This window comes from Kwoniella shandongensis, chromosome 3 (assembly GCF_008629635.2).
Source record: "Kwoniella shandongensis chromosome 3, complete sequence".
NCBI classification, from domain to species: domain Eukaryota; kingdom Fungi; phylum Basidiomycota; class Tremellomycetes; order Tremellales; family Cryptococcaceae; genus Kwoniella; species Kwoniella shandongensis.
The window spans coordinates 955,087-978,698 of NC_089289.1; the positions used below are offsets into that span (position 1 = coordinate 955,087).

At 50.1% G+C, this 23,612-nt stretch overlaps 11 protein-coding genes across 11 annotated transcripts; 5 read left to right on the top strand and 6 right to left on the bottom strand.

Annotated features, from left to right (window-relative positions):
* Nucleotides 1-260: 260 nt before the first annotated feature.
* CI109_101726 (uncharacterized protein) lies at nt 261-1,871 on the top strand (the record flags this gene model as incomplete). The annotated part of the gene is made up of 7 exons (XM_032002341.1): nt 261-290; nt 347-427; nt 497-1,205; nt 1,316-1,495; nt 1,550-1,625; nt 1,676-1,748; nt 1,806-1,871. 7 exons carry the CDS (start codon nt 261-263, stop codon nt 1,869-1,871), a joined length of 1,215 nt encoding a protein of 404 aa, XP_031863278.1.
* Nucleotides 1,872-2,444: 573 nt separating this feature from the next.
* On the top strand, nt 2,445-4,251 carry CI109_101727 (uncharacterized protein; the record flags this gene model as incomplete). The annotated part of the gene is made up of 5 exons (XM_032002340.1): nt 2,445-2,591; nt 2,653-2,773; nt 2,819-3,564; nt 3,618-3,761; nt 3,814-4,251. 5 exons carry the CDS (start codon nt 2,445-2,447, stop codon nt 4,249-4,251), a joined length of 1,596 nt encoding a protein of 531 aa, XP_031863277.1.
* A 184-nt stretch (nt 4,252-4,435) lies between these two features.
* On the bottom strand, nt 4,436-6,320 carry CI109_101728 (uncharacterized protein; the record flags this gene model as incomplete). Its single annotated transcript, XM_032002339.2, has 5 exons — nt 4,436-4,727; nt 4,798-4,832; nt 4,891-4,958; nt 5,072-5,383; nt 5,486-6,320. The coding sequence occupies 5 exons, from the start codon at nt 6,318-6,320 to the stop codon at nt 4,436-4,438; spliced, it is 1,542 nt and encodes a 513-aa protein (XP_031863276.2).
* A 389-nt stretch (nt 6,321-6,709) lies between these two features.
* On the bottom strand, nt 6,710-8,784 carry CI109_101729 (uncharacterized protein; the record flags this gene model as incomplete). The annotated part of the gene is made up of 8 exons (XM_032002338.1): nt 6,710-6,758; nt 6,820-6,991; nt 7,058-7,226; nt 7,285-7,543; nt 7,596-7,936; nt 7,994-8,388; nt 8,453-8,566; nt 8,631-8,784. The coding sequence occupies 8 exons, from the start codon at nt 8,782-8,784 to the stop codon at nt 6,710-6,712; spliced, it is 1,653 nt and encodes a 550-aa protein (XP_031863275.1).
* A 941-nt stretch (nt 8,785-9,725) lies between these two features.
* On the top strand, nt 9,726-12,255 carry CI109_101730 (uncharacterized protein; the record flags this gene model as incomplete). The annotated part of the gene is made up of 12 exons (XM_032002337.2): nt 9,726-9,739; nt 9,866-10,135; nt 10,182-10,221; nt 10,285-10,409; nt 10,469-10,498; nt 10,554-10,878; nt 10,948-11,090; nt 11,141-11,314; nt 11,372-11,437; nt 11,502-12,003; nt 12,064-12,146; nt 12,195-12,255. 12 exons carry the CDS (start codon nt 9,726-9,728, stop codon nt 12,253-12,255), a joined length of 1,833 nt encoding a protein of 610 aa, XP_031863274.2.
* Nucleotides 12,256-12,367: 112 nt separating this feature from the next.
* Nucleotides 12,368-13,508, bottom strand: CI109_101731 (uncharacterized protein; the record flags this gene model as incomplete). The annotated part of the gene is made up of 6 exons (XM_032002336.1): nt 12,368-12,550; nt 12,607-12,640; nt 12,700-12,867; nt 12,934-13,028; nt 13,099-13,377; nt 13,470-13,508. 6 exons carry the CDS (start codon nt 13,506-13,508, stop codon nt 12,368-12,370), a joined length of 798 nt encoding a protein of 265 aa, XP_031863273.1.
* Nucleotides 13,509-13,887: 379 nt separating this feature from the next.
* CI109_101732 (uncharacterized protein) lies at nt 13,888-16,698 on the bottom strand (the record flags this gene model as incomplete). Its single annotated transcript, XM_032002335.1, has 13 exons — nt 13,888-14,386; nt 14,444-14,651; nt 14,705-14,770; nt 14,819-14,882; nt 14,935-14,991; nt 15,041-15,128; nt 15,186-15,356; nt 15,410-15,474; nt 15,528-15,741; nt 15,797-16,357; nt 16,414-16,439; nt 16,500-16,583; nt 16,657-16,698. 13 exons carry the CDS (start codon nt 16,696-16,698, stop codon nt 13,888-13,890), a joined length of 2,145 nt encoding a protein of 714 aa, XP_031863272.1.
* Nucleotides 16,699-17,035: 337 nt separating this feature from the next.
* CI109_101733 (uncharacterized protein) lies at nt 17,036-18,263 on the top strand (the record flags this gene model as incomplete). Its single annotated transcript, XM_032002334.1, has 8 exons — nt 17,036-17,306; nt 17,370-17,531; nt 17,590-17,609; nt 17,675-17,712; nt 17,778-17,946; nt 18,015-18,076; nt 18,137-18,191; nt 18,243-18,263. 8 exons carry the CDS (start codon nt 17,036-17,038, stop codon nt 18,261-18,263), a joined length of 798 nt encoding a protein of 265 aa, XP_031863271.1.
* A 147-nt stretch (nt 18,264-18,410) lies between these two features.
* On the bottom strand, nt 18,411-19,733 carry CI109_101734 (uncharacterized protein; the record flags this gene model as incomplete). Its single annotated transcript, XM_032002333.1, has 7 exons — nt 18,411-18,642; nt 18,706-18,836; nt 18,892-18,969; nt 19,023-19,097; nt 19,151-19,222; nt 19,289-19,469; nt 19,540-19,733. 7 exons carry the CDS (start codon nt 19,731-19,733, stop codon nt 18,411-18,413), a joined length of 963 nt encoding a protein of 320 aa, XP_031863270.1.
* A 272-nt stretch (nt 19,734-20,005) lies between these two features.
* CI109_101735 (uncharacterized protein) lies at nt 20,006-21,006 on the top strand (the record flags this gene model as incomplete). Its single annotated transcript, XM_032002332.1, has 7 exons — nt 20,006-20,043; nt 20,098-20,167; nt 20,222-20,310; nt 20,387-20,517; nt 20,608-20,740; nt 20,810-20,897; nt 20,965-21,006. The coding sequence occupies 7 exons, from the start codon at nt 20,006-20,008 to the stop codon at nt 21,004-21,006; spliced, it is 591 nt and encodes a 196-aa protein (XP_031863269.1).
* A 39-nt stretch (nt 21,007-21,045) lies between these two features.
* On the bottom strand, nt 21,046-23,113 carry CI109_101736 (uncharacterized protein; the record flags this gene model as incomplete). The annotated part of the gene is made up of 5 exons (XM_032002331.2): nt 21,046-22,101; nt 22,157-22,584; nt 22,651-22,762; nt 22,824-22,897; nt 22,954-23,113. 5 exons carry the CDS (start codon nt 23,111-23,113, stop codon nt 21,046-21,048), a joined length of 1,830 nt encoding a protein of 609 aa, XP_031863268.2.
* Between the last annotated feature and the right edge of the window lie 499 nt (nt 23,114-23,612).

Consider the following 23,612-nt stretch of genomic DNA (forward strand, 5'->3'; position numbering starts at 1 on the left):
AGTATACTGCATATTTAGCATCTTGCTCTGTGTGACATGCATGCATGAAAGGAACACTTCTGCGGTGGATGCTTTCATTCTGAGGCTGCAGCTCCTGCGCCACGTGGGATTCGTGATGACGATCCCGGTGAAATGTTGACCGGGTCAAGTTGCATGTTGTTGTCTTTTTCGCAGCAAATCTCCATTGCTTCATTCCACCATTTGCACAAAGCATGAGCTATAGATAGGGTAAAACCCGTGAAAAGGGAAACGCTGTGACGATGAGTACACATCTGCAAGACTGGATCGAGGTGAGCTAAGAGTGGTCTCTGGCGCTGGTCGGTGTGTGTCGCTTACCCTCACGTAGCTGCTCAACGCGGAGCAACATGTGGATGTAGACAAATTGCGAGAACACGCTCGACACGGCGTCGCAGCTCGTGTCAGGGGTGTAAGTGACTCGATGGTGCATCGCGTCGTGGTCGTGGTCGCTGATCGAATGCTCCTTCGCATTGTGTAGGAAGTTTGGCTTTACCTGCTCAACGTCCTGTCAGCCGATAAGACCTCTGAGATCTCATCGCTGTTGTCCCTGAATACAAGCTATCAATCTCTCCCTTCGTCTATCCCTTCCTACCTTACCAGTATGATCCTCCAAACTGCTCTGGCACATCATACCAAGCGATTTCGTAACGAGACTTATGCGGGGTTGATCACCTCCATCACGGCAGAACAATCGGGTAGACCGGGATCGTCCAGCAAAACTGCGAGTGGGAGTGGGAGTGGGGGTGGAGGAGGATCGATGAATATGACTTCTGGAAGTTGGACATCTCCTTCCAAACCTCCCGGAGGATCAGAATACAGTAATAATATGAACAATACAACGACTTCACCACAACCCAATTCGCTATTACAGCAGACCGATTCCATGATCAACGTCAATGGAGATGAATCGAACTTGAACACACTCCGATCTCAACTCTCTCGAATCTTACCGCCTCCTCCTTCCTCTCCACCATCACGACACGCCTTCCTCTCCGCACTGGAAGAAGTCTTGGGTAAATTCTGGAACGCGGAGAATATGGTAGGGAGGGATGATGAGTGGAGAAGGAAGACACTGTTGATGGAAGAGACGGAGAGAGATTGGGTTTGGTTGTGTACACCGTTCTTGTGCGTGTTGGCAAGACCGGTGGGTATGTTCTTGGGCTTTCAGAAACTCATGGAGAGGTTGAGTAAGTGCCGTGTTGCTTCATCCCCTACCTGTGCCATATCCATCGCAGTTCCAATTTCGCAATGCCTTCCGTCAGAGTACTATGGCTGATGTTCGATCCACCCGACTTAGGATCATTCCCACCCATCCCGTCCCGTCTCGCATCATTCCTTACCCTATTCAGACTGGCGATACCCGAACTCCACTCGTACTGCGAAGATGAACAAGTACCTTTTGTTCAAGTCGGCTTGAGCTGGATGACGACATTGCTCGCCAAAGAAATGTGGCTAGGTGATATCTTGAGATTATGGGGTGAGTCGAGGGTAGCGCGCGACAGGCTTCGAACTGACGAGACGCCTGGACCAGACGCATACCTTGCTTCGGCCGATATGTTCGCATTACATTGTTATGTCTGCGTTGCGATATTGGCCACGTGCAAAGAGTGAGTGCGGAAAATGGTCCTCACATGGAAGGCTGACCCAATGTCCGTAGAACACTGGAAGAGCTGGACGGTTCCGAAGCCAAGTTGATGCTCCTGGATCTGCCGCCAATGGATGTGGATAGGGTGAGCAGTCTCACATCGATTAGGAAGAGCCATCGCTCATGAGTACATACTCCGCAGCTCCTGCAAGACGCAGCGAATTTACGAGTTTCTTTCCCCTTACCTCGACCGGTAGAGGACGAGTGATAGGGTACGCTGCTGTAACGATCTCTTACGATACACTGACTGCTTGTATGCATGATTTGACAACGTACATGCCCTCTCAGTGATGTGCTGAAGAGGTGCCACATTGAGCGGCGAGATGGGCTTTGTCATCTACATCGACGGGATCAAATTGAAAAAAGTTGGTGGGATTCAAAGAGTTGTTCTGTCGCTAGATTCATGTAGAAGGTCCTATTGACTTTCTCTACTTCTCAACTTTTTCACGTATATAATTCCAATAGAGATACACGACTCGTCCCTTCACCTCTTACTTATCTAGAAAGACTGCAGAGCAGCGACGTTGGTAACAAAGCAAAAGAATGTGAGTCTTCTAACTCAATCGTACCCCTTGTCACTCCATCCACGAATCTTTCCCCTTTTTATGATGTTCAATGTAATTTGCGTTTGAGCTCTTCCTTGAGATTTGCCAAGAAACCAAACTTTATGCCTAAAAGTCTGATCTCTCCACTCTGTTCTTCCTTTCTACTTTTACGAATTCGAAGCGAGACCACAAGCTAATCAATAGCTTAGCTCTAGTAATTGTAAAACCACGCCACGATGTCAGGCGAGAAAGAGAACCTCTTCCCAACATTGGGAGAAGTAGCAGATCGAACGGACGCACTCGATGGTGCTGATCGACTAGATGAAGGAGAGGAGAAGGAGATGCAGGAGATTGAGAGTTTGTGTATGAGATGTCACGACAATGTGAGCCGCTTTTCCAATCGTGGATACTGGCGAACTGCGGTTGATATATGATTTGACGTAGGGTACAACACGATTATTGTTGACAAGTATCCCTTACTTCAAGGAGATTGTGGTCTCTTCTTTCCGATGTGATCATTGCGGCCACCGAGATACAGAGATTCAGAGTGCCGGCGAAATCCAACGTGAGCTAGCCGCTTGTTACCGGGGCTTAGCTGACAAACTCACAGCGAAGGGAGTCAACTACACCGTTCATCTTCTGACCCGAGCGGACCTCAACCGACAGATCGTTAAATCTTCTTGGGCGACCGTCACCATCCCCGACGTCCAACTCACCATTCCTCCTGGTCGTGGTCAAATCAACACTGTCGAGGGCATCATCCGTGACACTGTTCGTGATCTCAACATTAGTCAACCGGTTCGAAGAGTGATGGATCCCGAGACGGCGACCAAGATTGACGAGTTGCTTGTCAAGTTGAGAGATCTGATAGATATGGACGAGGATCACGACGACGATGGAGGTGTCGGTCAAGATGACGATGATGTGTTGACCGCTCACAAGGAGACCGACGAAACCAAACCTCATGTGGAAAACCCATTCACACCATTCTCGATGATCGTCGACGATCCATCCGGAAACTCGTACTTCCAATTCGTCGGATCACAATCCGACCCTCAATGGAACATGCGAGCCTACCCACGATCATTCGACCAAAACGTCACCCTTGGTCTCGTTGCACGACCGGACGATATGCCAGAACAATTACCAGAGGGTGTCCCCATCGTCGATGCCAACCACAAGTTGTCTGGACCGGAAGAGTTCGAGGCGAGAAGAAAGGCAGGTGGTGGAGCGGTAGTCAAGCGGGAAGACGGAACGGTCGTCCCGGACGAAATCTTCAGTTTCCCAAGCACTTGTTCGTCATGTGGTCACGAGATGGAGACCCTGATGCAACAGGTCAACATCCCTTATTTCCAAGTGAGTGGTGTGAATTTCCCGTTTTCCGGGGTTGAGACTGACGGCGTTGTTAGAACATCATTCTCATGGCGAGCAACTGTTACGCATGTGGTTACAAGGACAACGAAGTCAAGTCGGGTGGCTCAATCGCGCCAAAGGGGAAACGTATCACGTTGAAGGTAGAGGACGAGGAGGATCTGAGTCGAGATCTTCTCAAGGTGAGCAATCTTATCAAACCTATTGTCGCACGTAGTTGACTCAATTCCTCAGTCCGACACGGCCGGTCTCGAGATCCCCGAGATCGATCTTGTTCTCCAACCCGGTACTCTTGGAGGTCGATTCACCACCCTCGAAGGTCTTTTGAACGAAATCTACACCGAACTCAGCACAAAGGTTTTCCGAACGGGCGATTCCTTACATTCAGGTATCGGTCAGACCAACCCCGAAACCGGTAAAGAAGAACAAACGTTCGAAACCTTCCTCAAGGGATTGAAAGAATGTATGAGCGCCTCTAGACAATTTACATTGATCCTTGACGACCCAGTATCCAACTCGTACCTCCAAAATCTGTATGCTCCGGACCCCGACCCGAACATGGAGATTGTCGAGTATGAGAGGAGCTTCGAGCAGAATGAAGAGTTGGGTATCAACGATATGGTTTTGGAGGGTTACGATAAGGATGCCGAGGGGACTGCGAACAAGGAGTAGTTTCGAACGTTCGAACGTTTTTGTACTGTATTGATTAGATAGTAGTGTGTAGAGGTAGAAACTATAGTTTACAGCAGTGAAATCATTTGTACATTCTTACTTCATCACAATGCATCCTGCATTCTGCATCCTTCTGACGATCTGTACGGTACATTGCTTCAAATTTTACTTCTTCCCTACCTAACTACGCCTTGACCTTGTAACCCGCAACGGTGAGCAATGCTGCCATAGTAACCTTTGCGATGGAAACGATCTGCTCGAAATCGTATCCTTCTCTCTGGGTCAGATCTCCCGAATTGTGATAGAAAGGATCGGCGATCCATCCGTTCCTTTCGAACACTTGCGTAGCTGGGAAACCGAACGATACGAAAGATTGATGGTCTGAACAACAGGCTGCGGTCGTTCCAACGACGAGTTCGGGAGAGTAAATTTGGGATAGGTTACCGATCAAGTATGAAGCTTCGGCCAGGTGGATCCTGCAACACACAGAAAAGGGAGGTATCAGCTTTGTCGGTACGATTAGACGGCAGGGCATGAAGGACGCACGATTCAGGTAGACCAAGTTGGAGTGGTTCGCCAGGCTGAGGTGATGATTAGATTAGCATGTTGTTGTTATATCTAGAGATGTAGGTCACTCACAGCGTGGTAACCCAACATGTCTGCTTGGACTTGGAGAATAACGGTCGTGTTCTTGGCGTGGAGGTGTTCTGGGGTGCCGATCAGCTCACACCCTGACCAAGTACCTTCCAACGCCACTCTCATCGAAACGCCCATCACCCCTACGATCCCCAACGCAAGTACAATGAAGGCTCCCACTCACCCGCATAGAAATGACTACCCAACAACCCCTGTTCTTCCCCCGCAAAGAAAGCGAGCGTCACCCTCTTCTCAAACTTGACACCCTGCGACTTGATCGCATGCGCGACACCTAACAGATGCCCAGTTCCCGACCCATCATCATCTCCTCCTGGCGCACGGGTGGAACCGAATGATCCTCGTGAGTCGTAGTGTGCTGATAGGATTACGTTCTCTGTCGAGTTTAGGAGTGCAGGGTAGGTGCAGATGACGTCGGGGGAGAAGCCGTTGAGGAAATGGAAAAGGGTGCAGTTTGCACCGGTTGCTTCGACCTTGGCTATGGGCGTAGCGCGAGGGAGGATCAGCTTGTCTCGATCGGAAGGACATGAAAATACGCTAGCATTACATCGCAGAAGAGGGTGGAGTGGGTATCACTCACACTTGATCCAATGAGCCGCTTTGACAGCACCATCTGTGAAACTATGCCTCGACTCAATCCCGCTCGGCGCTTCACCCGTCAACCACCTCACATCCCTTCGAATCTCATTCAACTCAATTCCGTCCGAGACGATCTGGTCAATCTGCGGTGAGAATTTGAGATGGCTCGTGATGTTGGCGAGGTGTTTAGCGAATTTAGAAGGGACAGCTTCGAATTCTGCCGCCAAGTTCAGAGCTGGAAGTGGTTTGGTGGGGAGAGCGACGGGGACGAGATGAGAGGGAAGGAGTGTATCGATGATGGGAAGATAAGAGGCGGGCACGTCGAGAAGAAGGGAGGAAGGGGTTTGGTGGAGTAATCGAATGGGATTGGTGTGCTGTAGCGCTTTGTTCGTCAAAGTTGAAGAGAGAACATGTTGATTTCCTTCGTCGACCTTGGAAGAGAGCAATGCAAGTTCGCTTGCACGACCGCTGATGATTGACCAGCTATCCTCCATACTTTGCAAAGCTTGCATCTCAACACCTGCCTGACCGACCCAGATCAGGCGTCCATCATCCGATGACGACGCTGCCCTCTCGAGAGGGACGATAGATCCCGAGGTGAAGTCGTTCAGCGAGGAAGCGGAGTACAGACATTCTTCCGAAGGGAGGTAGATGTGGTCTTGAGAAGTGGAAGAACCGCCATATGTTCCGTAGTATGAAGTCTGGAGACACTCGGCGAGGTGGACAGAAGGCGCATTGGACGAGATGAGCAGAGCGGAAGGAGCAGCTGAAGTGGGGATGGCAGTCGCTGAGACGGCAGTTGCTAGGAACGCGAGCACAGGGAGGAGAGACGCCATACTGAGAGTTGCCATCTTGTCGCTGTTCCGGACTGGTGTTACGGCGTGGGAAAGACAGACCCAAGACGATGTAGATGTGAGGAGTGGACGGTGATGCGAGATAACGAGCGATCACGTCGCGTTCTCGTGGATCAACCATCAAACCATGTGGCATCTCTTTCTGTCGGACAAGACCGTGGGTGGTGAGTGGTATAACGGTTGTATTGTACAAGGCATGCATGATTTTCAACCCTATTCATAAAGACAACTTGGATATGCAAAGCCCAAAGTCACAATATTTTATTCTATACAAGAGAAAACCCGAGTCCTGGCTCGGCTCACAAATGCTTTTCCGTCATACGTATCTCGACGCTGATTTCTACACTCTACGCCGACTAGAAGCTAAGATCTCAACTCCTCTCGAACCACCTTCCTAAGGCAAATCGAGATGGTTTCTCCCTGACAGTACACGCTGTATCAGCATATGCTCAATGTGTGTCTGAGTCCGAATCACACTCACATCTCTCTGAAATGCTCGTCGAGAGCGTCAAACTCTGGTACAAAGGATGCAAAGTCCATCTCTTCAGGACGGATGATCTTTGTCTTGTGCCAGATCTTCCAACCGAAGTAGGCGACGAAGACGAAACCGAGACCGAAATAGCATGTGAGGAAGGTCTGCACGTCCCATCCGCCTATTCCAAACTCATCCATCAGCTACGATTCTGGAGAGCGGGGCGAAGGAGACTGCGCGAACCCACCTTTCACAAACACGGTCCACCCTTGAGTGATGACGATGAGGACGAGCCAGAAGAGACAGATCCAGGTGTATACAACAGTATACTTGGTGGACCAAGGCAAAATGTTACGGGACAATCCTTGGGCTTTCAGACCAGCTCGGAAACGAAGTGTAGTGACTGCCATGGCGACCTGTGGGAAGAACGTCAATGATCCGCGTTGGGGAGCTGTTCCAACTCATCCCACTCACGTAATTCAAGAGCTGAGCAACACTCGACAGGTTGATCAACCAGGTGAAGACTGTCGCAGCGTTCGTGGAGACTTGCATGTAACAAAGACAGTAAATGGCTAGGACGAGCAAGAGCGAGTACACGGGGACTCCATGTTTGGTGGTACGAGCGAAAAACCTGGGTGCTTGGCCTCGAAGAGCCAGAGCATGGACGACTCGACTCGCCACGAAAGCGAATCCGTTGGCACAGGAGAGCGCAGAGGTGATGACGATGGCGTTGCTAAGGCGGTGATATCAGCTTTGGTCCATCCGTGTGCGTGGACTCAACTCACAAGATGTCGGGCATGTATTTGATACCAACCCTCTTCATTCCGACGACATAAGCGGAAGCAGCACCGCCAACACCGACTTTGAGCGCCTCTTTGAGGGTCTCGTCGTTGTATGGAACCAAGATACCACACGCGAGAATACCAAGGAAGAAGAAGACGGTCAGTCGGAAAAGAACGCCTTTGACGGCTTTGGGGATCGTCTTTCGTGGTCGGACGGCTTCACCAGCGCACATTGAGACGAATTCGGGACCTCCGACAGAGTAAGCGGCGACTTTGAAGACGTTCCAGAATCCGAGGAAACGACCAAGCGCTCCTGTTGTGTAGTATTCGGCCCACACTCCAGGCTGCGACGAATCATGAGTCAGCGGGACAAGCGACCTCTTAAGTGACTGAACACTCACATCCTTCCAGTACCTGAAACCGATTCTGTCATGGTGAGGATTACCACCGAGCATGACGATAAACGTCATCAAGATGATCATGACGATAAGGATGATTTTCAACCCGGCGAAATAGAATTCGGATTCTCCGTAAAACTTGACAGAGAAGATGTTGAGACAAAATATCAAGCCAATCGACATCGAGACCCAAGCAGCGGCCGAGATATCAGGGGCCCAATACGCGAACAATCCAGCTACACCGACGATATCGGCACATCCGAACATAGTGGCCGCGTAGAAGTAATTCCAACCAACGGCGAAAGAAGCAGCTTCGTCGACGTAGTCGTTCGCCCAGGTGATGAAACCGCCTGCAACAGGTTTGAAAGCACCCATCTCTCCTGCTCCCAGACAAATTCCTGCAGAGATAAGAGTTGAATGGTCAGCCGCGAGTCTCCATATTCATATTTGGGATGAGCTTACCGAAACAGATGGCGCAGTATGCTGTGTATGCAAGTAGCGAACCAAGTGGTCCGGCAGAGATGAGAGATCGACCACAACCGAGGAAAAGTCCTGTACCGATAGTAGAGCCGATACCTAATTCACAAGATGTTGTCAGCTACGTTACCGACATTTCGTGCAGGCATGCATCGATAGTCACCAATCAATTGGATGTGACGAAGCTTCAACCCTCGGTGAGTCGTCACTATAGGGCCTGCATACTCGGGGTCTACATCGACGACCTCTTCGATTTGTGACGATGGGATGTAGGCGTCGTTGCCCTTGACATCTTCGAGTGAAGTTTGTTTCTCCATCTTTGGTGTTCCGTTCCAAGGCGGACGATTAAGAATTGCAAGTCAAGTATCTACCGAACTCGATAGTGGTCGGTCTCCTCGAAGAAGGATGGATGGATGGAAGGGGAAAGAAGAAGGAGACGAAGAATGTCTACTTCCTATAACCGTCAACGTTTTGGACTAGTGATGCATCCAGTCCCCTTGAGTAAAGGGAGCATTCGAGGGGACCGGTGTCTACATCGGCATTGTGCTAGATAAGGCTAGCACGAACGGAATGATTCATCATTCTTTTGTTCCCTTCTCCGACGGCGACAATGCGCCGATACGGATACACTACTTTAAGCATGGCTCGATCATCAATTCGTTTTAATATAAAGTCGAGAATAGATCAAGTGACGATGGGTAGTTTGTACCTGGTCAAGGGATTGACGCTGGCTCTTGTACGGGACGTAGACTGTACTCCCGAAGTGGATGTGGGAAAGAGGAAAGGGAAGATGGGCGATCTCAAAGCTCGCATGCAGTGCCGCATGCTAACGTGATCTTGTCATGAGGGGATCAACCGCGCGAATAGCCGGACACATCCGTGTTGAGAGATAGGGGGGGGGTAAGAAAGATAGGTCGAGGCCTTTCGCTTTGGTCCGAACGCCTCATTGATAAGGTTCAGGGACTCAAATCCTCTGCACCTCCGACGCCGCTTCATCGTGTGCAGTGGGATCTCCCCCGAGGGGTTTAAACCCGAAGCACTGAACCGTGTCACAATACGTTACGAGTACTAACTACTACTACAAGTTATGACGATACCGATAACCGTTCGACCTTGAGACCCCTGAATACGTTCACACGGCAGATGGATACCACTTCGTAGTCTATCTCGGTGGACACTTACTGTGTCCCAAACGGATCTCAAAATCCAGCGCCGTCTGCGCCCCGGCTGGACCGCACGATCGGCCAACAGAGATAGCATGCCTATTGACGAGTATGTAGCAGAGCGAAAGTTGATGGAGTTGCAGTGATGTTCAAGTATCAAACTGAATTCGCTGAGACGACACCAGCTGAAAGACAATCTGTTGCTCAAGCTCAAGCTGCACTGATCGTATCCCAGCTTTCCCCTTTCAGACAGGATGAGCCCCATTGCGATAGACGAGTTGCGCATCGATGAGGAGCTCACCACTCCTCATGCACCCCTGAAGTCGAAGATCGACACCACAACACAATCACAGCCTAGCAAGCCTCGATTCTGTCCCACTGTCGATGATCCATTCTCCGAACGACATGCCGATGGGTCATACAAAGTTCTCAATCAGCCCTTGGGGATGAGGCGCAAGCTCAGAGTGGTCTGTGTCGGCGCAGGCGCGAGCGGTATCAACATGGCGTGAGTTTTTTTGGTCTTGAAAGGTAGTTAGTTAATAGGGTTGCAGATACAAGATGCAATCGCATCTCAAAGACATAGACTTCGTGGTGAGTCAAAGTCTCCCCCAAGTGCGTCCGAAGGTAATGTTGACCGATCACCACTCTTGACAGGCATATGAGAAGAACTCTGCGGTCGGAGGAACATGGTTGGAGAACACGTACCCTGGTGTCGCGTGCGATACCAACTCGCACGGATACGCTTTTACCTATCGTCTCAAGCCGGATTGGTCGCAAATGTCAGTGTGATCAACGTAACAATACAAAGTGCAACCGCTCATACTCCTCACTTCTACAGCTTCTCACCAGGTGCCGAGATAGAAGACTAGTAAGTTGTTCAGCAGTAATATGCATCGGATGACACGAAGCTGACACTCAAGTAGTATGCAAGACGTAGTAGACCATTTCGGTTTAGCCAAATACTTCAAGCTTAGTCACACAGTCACTGGAGCCAAGTGGGATCCCACCCTTGCGAAATGGCATGTCTCCGTTCGACCTAACGATTCTCCCGAAGGTGAAGGCGAGTTCACCGATACTTGCGATGTGTTCATCAATGCTTGTGGTCTGTTGAACAATTGGAAGTGGCCCAATATTCGAGGATTGCACGACTTCAAGGGGAAGGTGGTTCATACTGCTGCCTGGCCCAAGGATCTGAATTTGAAGGGGAAGAGAGTGGCCTTGATAGGAATAGGAAGTAGTGCGATACAGGTGAGTCTCCACATGCTCGTCCATCGGACATGTGGGGGTAGGCTTGGTGCTGACGAAGGTAGGGCATAGGTCTTGCCGCAGATTCAACCGATAGTCGAGTCGTGCTCAATTTTTATCCGAAGTCCTACATGGGTTGCACCTCCTCGAGAGGGCGAGATTCTCACGCCTGAGCAGATGGAACACTACCGACAACATCCCGAAGAACACCTAGAGTGAGGCGATTCGTATTGCCTTCCGTGCCAGACTGACACAACTTACATAGGTATTGCCGTCAGCTCGAGTCGCTGGCCAATAAGCGTTTCGGTTATATCACAAGAGGGAGTGAGGATCAGAAGACTTTGTTCGAAGCGTGGAGTAGGCATATGAAAGAGGGTCTGGCGAGTAGACCAGAATACTACGACAAGTTACATCCTTCGTTTGGTGTCGGCTGCAGGCGGTGAATAGTGCTCCGTACGATCTCTATTCTGCTGCGATTACTGATCGATCTTGATAGCCCGACACCCGGTCCTGGATTCTTGGAGGCGTTGACGCAGCCGAACGTCGAGGCGGTATTTTCTGGGTGAGCTTCACGCCCACGCGCAAGGCGACCTTCGGAGCCCTAGCTGATGAAGGGACTCTAATAGTGTCGATCACGTTGACGAGACGGGACTCACGACCTCAGATGGCGAGAGAAAGGAATTCGACGTGATCATCTGCGCTACCGGCTTCGACGTATCGTTCAAACCTCGTTTCCCTGTGATTGGTCGGAATGAGATCAATCTCCAAGATCAATGGTCCCAAACGCCCCGATCTTACTTGTCCATGTTCGCCGTCAACTTCCCCAACTACTTTACGATGCTCGGTCCCGGTGCGCCCTCCGCGCAAGGATCAATCATCGTTTCTATCGAAAGGATATCTGATTACATCGTCAAGTTCATCCATCGTTTTCAGAGAGAGGCGATCAAGACCTTTGAGATCGATGAACAGGCGGTGGAGGAGCTCGCAGAACATATGCAGGAACAGTTGAAGTTGACCGTTTGGACGGACAACTGTAGTTCATGGTTCAAGAATGGATCGAAAGAAGGTCCGGTCATCGCTCTTCATCCAGGAGGGAGACTGCACTTCTTTTCTCTGTTGATGGACCCTGTGAGCAGACCATTCTTCGTAGTAAATCCCTCCCATCTGACGTTTTCGTTTTCTATTCAGCGATACGAAGACTTCAACTACACTTATTGGAACAAGAATCGGTATGCTTACTGGGGCAACGGATACACCCTTCGTGAAGTCGAGTGGGTGGCTTTATTATACTGTGTCGAGCATCGCTGACACGCTTAAAGGGGTCGAAACGACACCTGGTATCTTCAATATGCCGATGGCTTACGACTGCACGAGTTCTGATCTGCTGTGGCACCATCTCCCACGGTCTCTTAGTTGTATATTGCCATGCATATATCTGATTCGACCAGAACATCAATCGCTGCCGATTATGATATACAGCAGTCCATTGTACCTATAGACATAAGAATCCCCCGTCCACTTCCCATATCGCACCGTTGACGTATGATGCTCCTTCACCAGACAAGAAGACTATAACATCTGCGATCTCCCCCGGTATAGCAGGTCTTCCTTGAGGTGTTTTGTCAGGTTGTGTAGATTTGCGTAATACCTCTATGTTCTTGGGGGCGAGGGTGATCTGTGTGATATGTCCATCAGTATATGTGTGAAGGATCGTCTCGCTACACCACTTACAGCGGTCTCCACATAGCCTGGAGCGATACCATTACTACATCACAAAGCAGAAGTCATCAACGTCAATCTCCCTCGATGACTTACGGCACTTACCACCGTATACCTTGAGCAGCGTAATCCAACGCACATGTCTTCGTCAAACCCACGATGGCATGTTTTGAAGTGACATATGCTGCGTTCCTTTTCGCCGCAACAAACGAGTTGATACTGCACACATTGACGATGGACCCTCTTTGTGCTCGTCGAGAGTCGGAAGAGCTCCTACGAAGAATCGACGCAGAAGAAAGTCAGTCAGCCATGCAAGTAGTTTAGCAATGTGGTACCCACTCGGTCTGCGTGAAATCTTGTTTTTCCATTTGGGCGAGTTGTTCTCTCATGCAGAAGAACACTCCTTTCTGATTGACGTTGATCACTCTATCCCACTACCATCCAAGTATATAACAGATCAGCAGACATACACCAAGGGTAAATGACGATCCTCAGTGCACATACCTCTTCTGTCCTGAATTCTCCAACCTTCGATTTATTCGTTATTCCTGCCGAATTGACCGCATAGTCAATCCTCCCGAATCTCTCTACAGCTCTGCTTATCATATCTTTGACAGCAACTTCGTCCGTCACATCACACTGAATTGATAGTATGTCCAATTTGTCGTCGTGCTCGGAGAGCAAGTCGTTTGCGAATTGATTGAGGGGTTCTTGTCGAACATCAACGAGCACGAGAGAGGTTATACCTTGCTTGATGAACGAACGGGCGGTCGCTGCGCCTATCTACAACGGCGACTTCAATCAGTATGTGTTGTGTCACACAAGTCCGTTGGGAGCTCTTAGACTCTCGAGAGCAGTTCGAGGGACAGACTTACACCAGACGCAGCCCCGGTGATCAGCGCCACACCCATCATATTTGGTGCACACGGTAGCCGTTTTCGCGTCTTCCACGATGATCAAAGCGATAGGTCTAAGCTGCAGGAAGCGGTTGAGTCTGGTGCATGCATATAGTCAACAAAGCAATCATTCTGACCATCGCGTGACATCATACGACATAATCGCATAGCGGCCCGTACGAGAGAACAATACAGCGCAAGCGGTCGGAGTACAGACCGGCGGTCGCTCTTCCCCACCCGATTTGTAGATGCTAGTGTCACTTGAAAGACAGGCACACATTCGCACGACGTTATCTGTCTGTGTATCAATGATTCAGTGCCGTGAGAAGCCGAATTACAACGGATACATGTACGCGTACAACAAACCAATGAGATTCTACTTGGACAACTTGGCCTATCATGGCACATAGGTAGATGCGAAATCGTTATCGAAAAAGGGGAAAAGATCCCCTATAACGTGACTAAAGTCAAAATTGAGATCCACATCGTGTGGCGTAAAACTCAAGGAGCCACCACCACTGCCGCTGCCGCTGCCATTTCCTTCGATTACCCCACCGCCACCGCCCATGACACCCCCATTATCTCTATTACCGCCATACAAGATAGGTCCATCTGGACTAGGGGTATCCGAATGGAAATCACTGGCCGAAAGGCCATTCGCGGTAGACATAGTCGTAGCTAAGACTTTTCGACAAGCATATAACAGTCTTCGACCTAAAACCGATGCGATGAGTGCTGTATTGGGATGCACGTTGAGATGACACAACTTTGTAGCGAGTGCTGACAGGATGCTGAGATGGAAGAGATCGACGTCTAGACTTTGACGATCGTCATCTCGTGGCGAAGAGTCCATAATCCGCAATGCGCAAAGAGCGGTGTATCCCGTCAAGTACAGTCTGAGGGACATTTCTGAATCAGCGGATCGCAAAAGCTCAAAACAAGATATGACCTACCGCGCCGCCGTGATATCCTGCATGCCCATTCCCGGTAGAGCTCCGCCGAATATGGGTATCACATTCTTGCACACGTCTAGGGCCGCGATGAGACACTCGTCCCTTGCTAGACCCCGCATACCTTCCGTGCTGAGGCGGTGCTCATAGGGGATCATCAGAAGGACAAAGCGTCCAGCTCTTCGATCGTGCTCCATCCGTTTTTGGTCGGCTGGTTGACTGCCTGTTAAGCGCTTTCCTATCATCTGTTTTGGTCGCACATACCTGGACTTAGCTTGTCGAACCATTCCGACCGCCAAGCTTCGAGAGACCCGTCAATCTCACTCAGGTCTTAACGACATCGTCAGCTGGCAGTAGACACTAGGAGACGTGACTCACGATCTTCGAAGCGCACCGAAGGAATCTCGGTCATCCTCTTTTGTATAGCTCTTTGGATATTTGTCTACGAAGACACCATCAGTTCGAAGCTTCTTTGGAGATACGCGTCTGCTTACCAGAGTATCTCGGAAGTCTACTGTGGCGCAAGTCATCACGTCACATTCAATTGTGTTCTATAAGCGTTGTCAGTGAGTCATCAGTCGAATTTCGATCGCCACTTACCGGCTCCATATACCACGTTCTCAGCGTTGTTGGTGATGTCATAGGACTATCTCGCAAGATTGGTCGACGACCGCGAATGAATGCGAGTCTAACCAAGCTCAAGATCAGATTGGGGTTAAGCTAGATCTGTGGGGAAGAGACGTACCGCTTATCCCATTCGTTGATACACAACCAGCATCGTTCAATATTACGTTTCTTTCTCTCTGGCGGTATGTGCGCATGTATCGAATCATTCATGAGCGAAAGGGTGGTCGAGTTGACCTCCAAGCGAAGCTCCAACGCCATTGCAATGGCCTGAGCCACGTATTGCCACGTTCTGTGAAATGATTGTTAGCTAATTCGGACGGTTGTAGCGATCGGTGAACTCACTGATGTTGCTTACTGGCTCGCATATAGGTGGTGTGCATGAGAAGTGCTTGACAGATTTCTATGGACTGTTGAGTCTTGTTAGTGTACGAAGATGCCGCCCGAAGGAAGAAGTGCTCACCTGGAGACCGCGCTTTGTGACTTCCTCATAGAGCATATCTATGTGTGTGTCCAGTCGCGAGACTAAAGAGCTCGAATGTCTTGACACCGGTAGGCATTGTGCGGCGACCTGCAAGATCGCTGTGAACAGAATAGCAGAAGTGGATCGGAGATAGTGAACTGTATGGATCGACGGATCGAGCAGTCGGATGATCGGATTGCATCTCGTCCAGTAACTGCGGGGGAATTATCAATACCCACATATATCAGACATGTATGAGGAATGCTTACACCTCGAGGAGATCCTCAATTTCTGTCTCGGACAACAAGTTGATAGTCAACAGATCATACTCTGGTGCTACATCTCTTCTCGGTTGATCCACTCTCAGATAAACAATCTCCTCTCCTGGCAATATGGCTGTTTCCCCTCCATCTTCCTCAAACAGTTGATCCAGCCCCTGTTCCAACACAACCAGCCCCATAAATGGATCTGGATCCAGGGTGCGGGAAGCGTGACGATACATTTCGAGAAACTTCCGTCTATCGAAGGGATGTGTCGAGTCTTCAGGACTTCGAGTCGAGGAGGAAGGTAGGGGATTCGGCGGCATGTCATTGGCAACCTTTGCGAGGACGTTGAGCATATTGCTGAATGATGGTCCGGCGGACGGCGTGGACGTCCGGGGAGTATGCGAGTGGTGAGGGTTTCCTTCATGTTGGTGGTAATGATGGTGGTGGTGTGTCACGGGGCGGGGATGGGTGTAGGGCGGGGACTTTGGCGTCGGTACCGCACCAACATTCGTTGAGGGGCGTTGAATTGCATCCGAAGTTGAAGCGTCATTGGTCTTCGGACGACTGCAAGCAAGATTGGTCAGCTTGATTGATGATGGTCTCGGATGGGCTTCGCTCACTTCTTCGACCCCAGTCTCCGTCCAAGCTACCATGGGGCATCCACACGATCAGCCTCTATGCATCCATGGGATGTCACCTCGCTTACCCTCCTCGGTATACTCTCGCATTCTATTCCTAGTCTATCACACCTCAAACACGTTTCACTCATATCACCCCTCCTGCATTTGGCCTACACACCGGTGACATAACGGAGTTCAGAGTGAGCAAAACTGCGACAGGATTTTGTTCGTACATCGACTCACCTTCAATGCCCTGCAAGCAAGGCAAGCTGTCAGGGCTGGCATCGGTCCGTTTGATCCTTCCTGTGGATCACACGCGTACGTCAGACTGAATACCTGTTCAAAACGAGTTATTCGGAGTTGAGATGTAGAAGATAGCTGCCGAAGATAGCTGGGAAAAGGAAGGAGAGCGGGATCGGATAAGGCCGTCAGGAGGTTATCCGGATTTCTGCACGGGGGCGAGGACCGGTGTTTTGATTACTTGACTTCACGGCCTGATTGCGACACCCGAATGATATCCCTCATGCAATGAAATCGCTCATGGGTCATCTTTGTCGATGGAGAGATGAGACTGTGTGCCCTCATAGTAATACCCCATCACTAACAGAAAACGTCCACTAGTATGACTTCACCGACAGCACCGACTCCCCGCGTAGCTATTGTGACCGGTGCTGCCCAAGGCATAGGTCGTGCCATCTCACTCCGTCTAGCCTCGGAAGGCTTCAGCCTAGGCATCGCAGACTTGTCATCCTCCATAGACAAGCTACAAGATGTTGTCAGAGAGGTGGAGCAGATGGGCGTGCGGTGTGTAGCTATACCTACCGATGTTAGTAAGGAGAAGGACGTATATGAGCTAGTGGCACAGACAGTAACAGCACTAGGACGACTAGATGGTGGGTTCACGACCATCAAATTAGACAAGGGTGAAAGGTAGCTGATATCGACCCGCCATCAAGTCATGGTGGCCAATGCTGGGATCGCACCTGTTGCCTCGTTCTTGGAAATGACGCCCGAGCTGCTGGACACGATATACAGCGTTAATGTCCGAGGGGTGTTTCTGTGCTATCAAGCAGCGGCGAAGCAGATGATAAAGCAAGGTAAGGGAGGACGACTGATAGGTGCGTTCTACATGTGTGGGCATTGGAACTGTAGCTGACTGGCTGGACGATGTCGTAGCTGCTTGCTCAACCTCCGGTGTAGGTTGACTACCGTGCTCCTGATGCCATACGCGATCTGACCTTACTACCCATTCTGATTACAGCTCCGAACCGGTCCCAACGTCTCTGGTTACTGTTCCTCGTATGTCAACTTCCCTTAGAAGTATCCTTCTTCAATATTAACCTAAAAGAAACACCATCCCATAGGAAGTTCGCCGTTCGAGCTCTCAATCAAGGTGCAGCTCTGGAATTCGGAAAATACGGCATCACCGCCAATGTCTATTGTCCTACCGTCGTCGAGACGGACATGTGGAAGAATATAGATGAGCATATCACAAATATGCAAGGGATCGAGGCGGGCACGTATACGCAAAAGGTAAGCGGGTAGGGATCTGCGCTGGACTTTGTTTGGAAGGACTACAACACTGATCACATCAACGATAGCGACGTGATCTCAATCCGATGAGACGTAATGCGACACCAGAAGATATAGCTGGGATGGTAGCGTGAGTTGAAAAACTTATCATCGGCAGTATGCACGTGTTCTGTACTAACGATGAGAACAGCTTCCTCGCTTCCAAAGACGCAAGCTTCGTATCGGGTCAAGCAATGCAGGTCACCGTGAGTCTGCTTCTTCGACATGGGTTCCGGTTGTACTGATCGATTGCGAAGGGTGCCGACTGGCTCTCGTGAGCGTGTCGAGCTGGTGGACAGATGCTTGAACTGTTGTATACTTGGCATGCATTCATAGGCATACTGTATCCCTGAACCAGCATAGATCTTTCATATTGTACCTCTTCTGCTCTACTTAATTATCGATACAATGGGCTTACTGCTGCATCACAGTTCATCCCTGTGGAATTGCTTTGTCGCTCTCTCCTCTTTCGTCTCATCCTTCTCTTCCTCGTAATCTTTGAATAGACCCAATTTCATCTTCGGTTCCTGTTCCTGCGACTTGTAGTACAGTCGAGATTCGTCATGTGTCAGGGTGATGGGTCTTGGTGGTGGGCGACGAAGGATGTCCCACTCGGCCGCTTGTGTGGGTTTAGGAATCGTGGTTGAAGGTGGATAGCTACGGTGAGGTGAAGACTTAGTCGATGCCACTCATGAGTAACGCGCTTAATGTTGCACTTACAGAATGCCCTCTGAGGGACAATTGGATGGAAGCTGATATGTCGTGGAAGCCTCAAATGTTCCGGCGTCAAAACGTCCTCGAACCAACAACGGCCAAAGCACGGAGAACAACGTGCTGTTATCGCATGTCACCTGTTGTAGACGTCAGCCTTGAAGTCCAGTCCAACAGAGATCCTGCGACACAAACAATCGGCTTGTACTCGCCCGTCGCCAAAGCATTAGTGAGCTCGGTCAAAGAATATGTAGTATCGTCTGACGGTGTGATCTGCTCCCACTACTGTCAGCAAGAATAATCAAACCCGGCCTGAATTCACTCACATCTGCTTCAGCGAGTAGTTGAGCGGTAGTAAACGTCTGATGGAGCTTTCGAAGTGTTATGAAGAACTCTGGCACCTATTTGCGCCATTACGATCAGTTGCAGCTCGATACGTACAGGCATTACTCACGCCCTGGCCTGCCTTCGGTCTCGTTGAGCATTTCGGGTTGAATGTCGAGATGAATCTTCCAGCGGTGTTCCACTGAGCAGCCACGTCCCCGTCAGCATACAGTGTGCCACACAGGCCGAGTCCTACACGATCACTTACAGCTCGTTCCCAAACCTCCTCGAACCCTTCTCCGACCTCCGACTGAGCCCAGTCCTTTTCTGCTTGGTTAAATCCACTATCTCCCCCGAACAAGGGAGATTTATGACAGAACGAACCGATCTGCTCGTGTGTGTAAGTAGGTGCATAGGCCGTTGTGTTTTGAGGTGACTGTGTGTCGCACCTGGTATAACACGTGTCATATGTCAGCTTTGCCCAGTTCGCTCATTGAGATGACTCTTCCCGATGCTCACGATAAGACGTCCAATCCATCGATACCCCAACTACCAAAATCGCTGCCCACGTCGGGCTCGAATCTTTGACGAAAGACGAACAATCCTCCAGGATAAGGAACTTTACAAGGGTCTGTCGCTTCGGGAGAGCAAGATAACTCTTGCGCGTTCGCTAGGAGTATAGGCAGGAGCAGCAGGGATGTGAGGGCATACATCGTGAGTCGAGGTCGCTGGAATAGCAGTGTGGAAGACCGCGCTGTGCTTGTCAAGAGTGATTATTGTGATGGCAATGGCACCAACTCATGTTGTCACCACCGATATGCAACGCGTCCAAGTTATCAGTCTGACTTTCCCCGCGGGGCAATATCGTCTTCATCATCAGCCTGACTTTGGCATATCGCATCTGATCTTATCCTCAGCTCAAAGTCATCTATCAACAGACGCCCTCTACACTCATCGCTACCAGACCTCAAACCCACACGGCATCATGAGCTTCAGACTAGACTACTGCGTACCGCAGAACAAGTGAGTTAGAGCTTATGACTAGTTGATCGTGAACCGCAGCTGACACACCGGTAGAAACTCGTCCATCCCCAATCCACCTGGATACCTCGCACCTACCTCTGCAAAACAACTCGCTTCGTCCAAGGTGAGTCGGACCCACTTCGTCATGAAAGCGAGCTGATCATGTGAGGTGACACAGACGAACCAGCCGGATACCTCAAAGATCGCCTTACAAGCTCAGAAAGCGACCGAGCTTAAACTGAAACGAGCATGGGAACTAGCCCTTGCGTGAGTGTCCACACCCCGTTATTTAGTCACACACCCGTAGCTCATAGCTTATTGATCATGCTTCACGTACATGTAGTCCTGCAAAGTCCTTGCCGATGCAAGGTATCATGCTGTATTTCTCAGGTTCAGGAATCCAAATCTTCTCCCTAGGCATGATATTCATGCTACTCACGAGTCCAATCACTGCCGTCCTCAACATTTTCAGAGGTGGGTGCGGGTCACAGACTAGAAATCTGTCGTCTTTCGAGCTGGGGAGAGGAAAGATGGTTGACGACTTGACTGACATGATGAATATAGCTTTCGAATCATTACGAATAGCGCCTCCCCCTCCTGCTTCGACTAAAAGAGGCGAAGAAGCCACCATTCCTGAACCTTCTTACGCACCACTCGCTTTGCCCATGATCGCTTATGTAGCGTGTCAAGGACTAGTGTGAGTAACATGACTTGGTTGCTACTTCGAGTGTAAGCTTAAGGTTGATCAAATCCCATCTCCCGCTAGTCTCGCTCTTGGTTTGTACAAATGCTCGGCGATGGGCATCTTGCCGACTGGTTCTGGAGACTGGCTCCATTTCGAGACTCGATCAGATGTAAGTTTTCCATACCACCACCTATTACCCATGTCCAACTGACTGACACTACCTTGTAATGAGTTAGCCTCCCGAATGGTCGGCTGTTCGAGCACAATCAATAGGATAGCAGAGGGTAGCTAAACGATACACTGAAAATGCATATGTATTATTCGCTCTTCACACGAACATGACTTTCAACTTGCTCTCCTGACTCCCCTTTGTCGACGTAGTCCCCTACTCTATCGTAGAAGAGCATGAACACTGCTCCTCTAGCTTCGTACAACGCTTCTTCTCCGACCTCATCTACATCCGCATCGCTCACTCTCAACCACCCTTTCCCCGGCACCACATTGCCCAGATCTTCTCTGACAGGGCCAAAATACGCACAAGACTCGCAAGTACATCCATCAGGACATGACTTGCTGACTCGCTTAGGCCTATATCGTCCATCTTCACCGTCCGAAGCCGGACAAGGTTTCCGTCGGATACAGATGTAATGACCTGACGAAGTTGTATAGCCGTAATGTAGGATGGCACATTCGAGTCGATACAACACTCGTTTCGGCGGGGTCGGTATCAAGGGTGTGCCATTGGTATCCGCATTCCTCGCTAACATCCCCGATATTGATCCGCTCCTTTCTTCCCACACACCGTCGGCCACGAACCGAGTCAGATCCAAGATCATGGGGAAAGCCACTCTTGCCGTCTTCTTCAGCACCGCGCCGTAGGGTGTGAATTCCGACCTGATGAAATGCAGTCTTAGACTTTGTGGTGGACGAGTGATGATTCCCTGTCGGATCGAATTTGTCCGCGATATTTGCCATTTGATGGGTATTGGAGCGGTGGATGGTGAGTTCGGTAAAGGAAGTATCGTCGTATCGCCGAATCCTGTGATCGTGCTCGAGTCCAGCATTTCCTGTAATCGCGTTTCGACCCGTCGAGCCTCCTTCGCACGCTTTTTACGACTATTTGTCATTTGTCCATTCTCATTGAATGGTTCCGTCGGTAAACCTTCAAGCGTGGAGAAGGAACCTGACGCCGCGGGAGGAACACCATTAGATTTCGGCTTGCGAGAAGATGAACTGGCTGGGGCGGACAGTCGTTCTACCTCGGCTTTGTAGTGTTCGAGCGTGAGTCGGACCGAACACAACTCGCAAGTTACGTCAGAGAGGTTCTCGGGCGCGAGATATTCTGCAATGCAAGCGTCAAGAGTTGCGTCTCCCTGCGATATTCGTCGACATCAGATTGATCTATCAAAGCCAGTACCAATCACTCACATGAAGGGGTACCGGCAACTCCATCCCGCCTAGTGTATCCAATCTTATCGCTTCGCTCCATCCACATTTCTGACAGACTCTCCGTCTCGCCATCAACCCTTCCCAAGGTTGAGCCACTCCTCTGATCTTATCTCTCTTCCTTGCTCCAATCTTGTCCGCTCGACCCTTTATATTCCCATCCCCGTTCTTACCCTTCACATACCCTTGTAGAGAGACGACATCCGCGAATCCTCGCAATTTGGCAACCTCGACTGCTACCTCTACAGCTTCGTCTGAGACCGCTTCGGCAAGGACGATGAACAATTCGTGCGCATCTTGTTGTTCTCGGGTTGACAGGAGTCTACGGATTGCGGGCAGAGGTTGTAAAGCGTGAAGAAGGGCATTGGGTCTAAGAGCCGCTGGAGGACGAGTATGAGGTGTGTTGAGCTCTATGCGTGTCAGAGCATCAGCACCTGAGCTTCTTAGACAATGGAGAGAAGGAGCTCCCGACCCACCATGTATCACATCAAGTAGGGCATCCGTCACTAGGGTAGGGACGTCCACTTCCATAGCGAGGGATACGACCTTCTCCAGGTGCTCTACTAGTGAAGACATCGAGGCGAAAGCCTAACACAGCATATCGCGTGAGCTTGAGCCGCAGCTTGACACGTTGCAAGCGCATGCTCACCTGGAGTACCGAGTTCATATAACAGAGCGTCCCGCTGAGATTGACCATGCCCGGGAAATACCCATCTACAATAGCTGCTTGACGGGTAAGCGCAGTCCTTGTATTTGACTAGTGGAAGTGTCCAATTTACCTGTACTGCTTTTCGCGGTAGTATCATCTCTCCTTCTCCTTCGCTTGACCACTTTCCCCTCTTTCCTCTCCGCCAGCTCCATCGTCTCCTTACTCCTCACCCTTGTCGATTTTGAGGTGGTTGAACTTCCACCCCACCATGTCGTCAAGCCTAGAGCCATCTCGTATATCGTCAAGAAGGATTGAGCGAAGAGGGAGATGACCAAGACCAGATAATCATTGAGTGGTCGTGGTAGATATCCAAGGATAGTAATGGGCAGACTGATTGATATCTTTGTTGCGATTCTGGGAGAGGGGACGATAACTGTAGGTGAGTCGTCTTCGTCGTCTTGAGTTACTGAATCAAGGTTGAGAGACACAGATGGTTTCGCAGGTGGCACAGCTGTAATGTCGTTGTCGGCGGTGATGGTGGTATCTCTTCGCCTCCTCATTCTCAAAACGTCTTCATACTCGCTCTCAATCAAACTCTCATCTCATTCGATGTCGAGTCTGGGATAAAGCGAAAGGAATATGTATGAGTGAGATGAAAAGAATGGTAAAAGTCAAATTGAAGGAGACTGGACACGAAATCGTTTCAGGTGGAGGCAAAAGTCGCCCTAGCAACCTGGGTTCAATGATGAAAACATGGTTTTGATCTTGTGATTGTATCCACACATCACA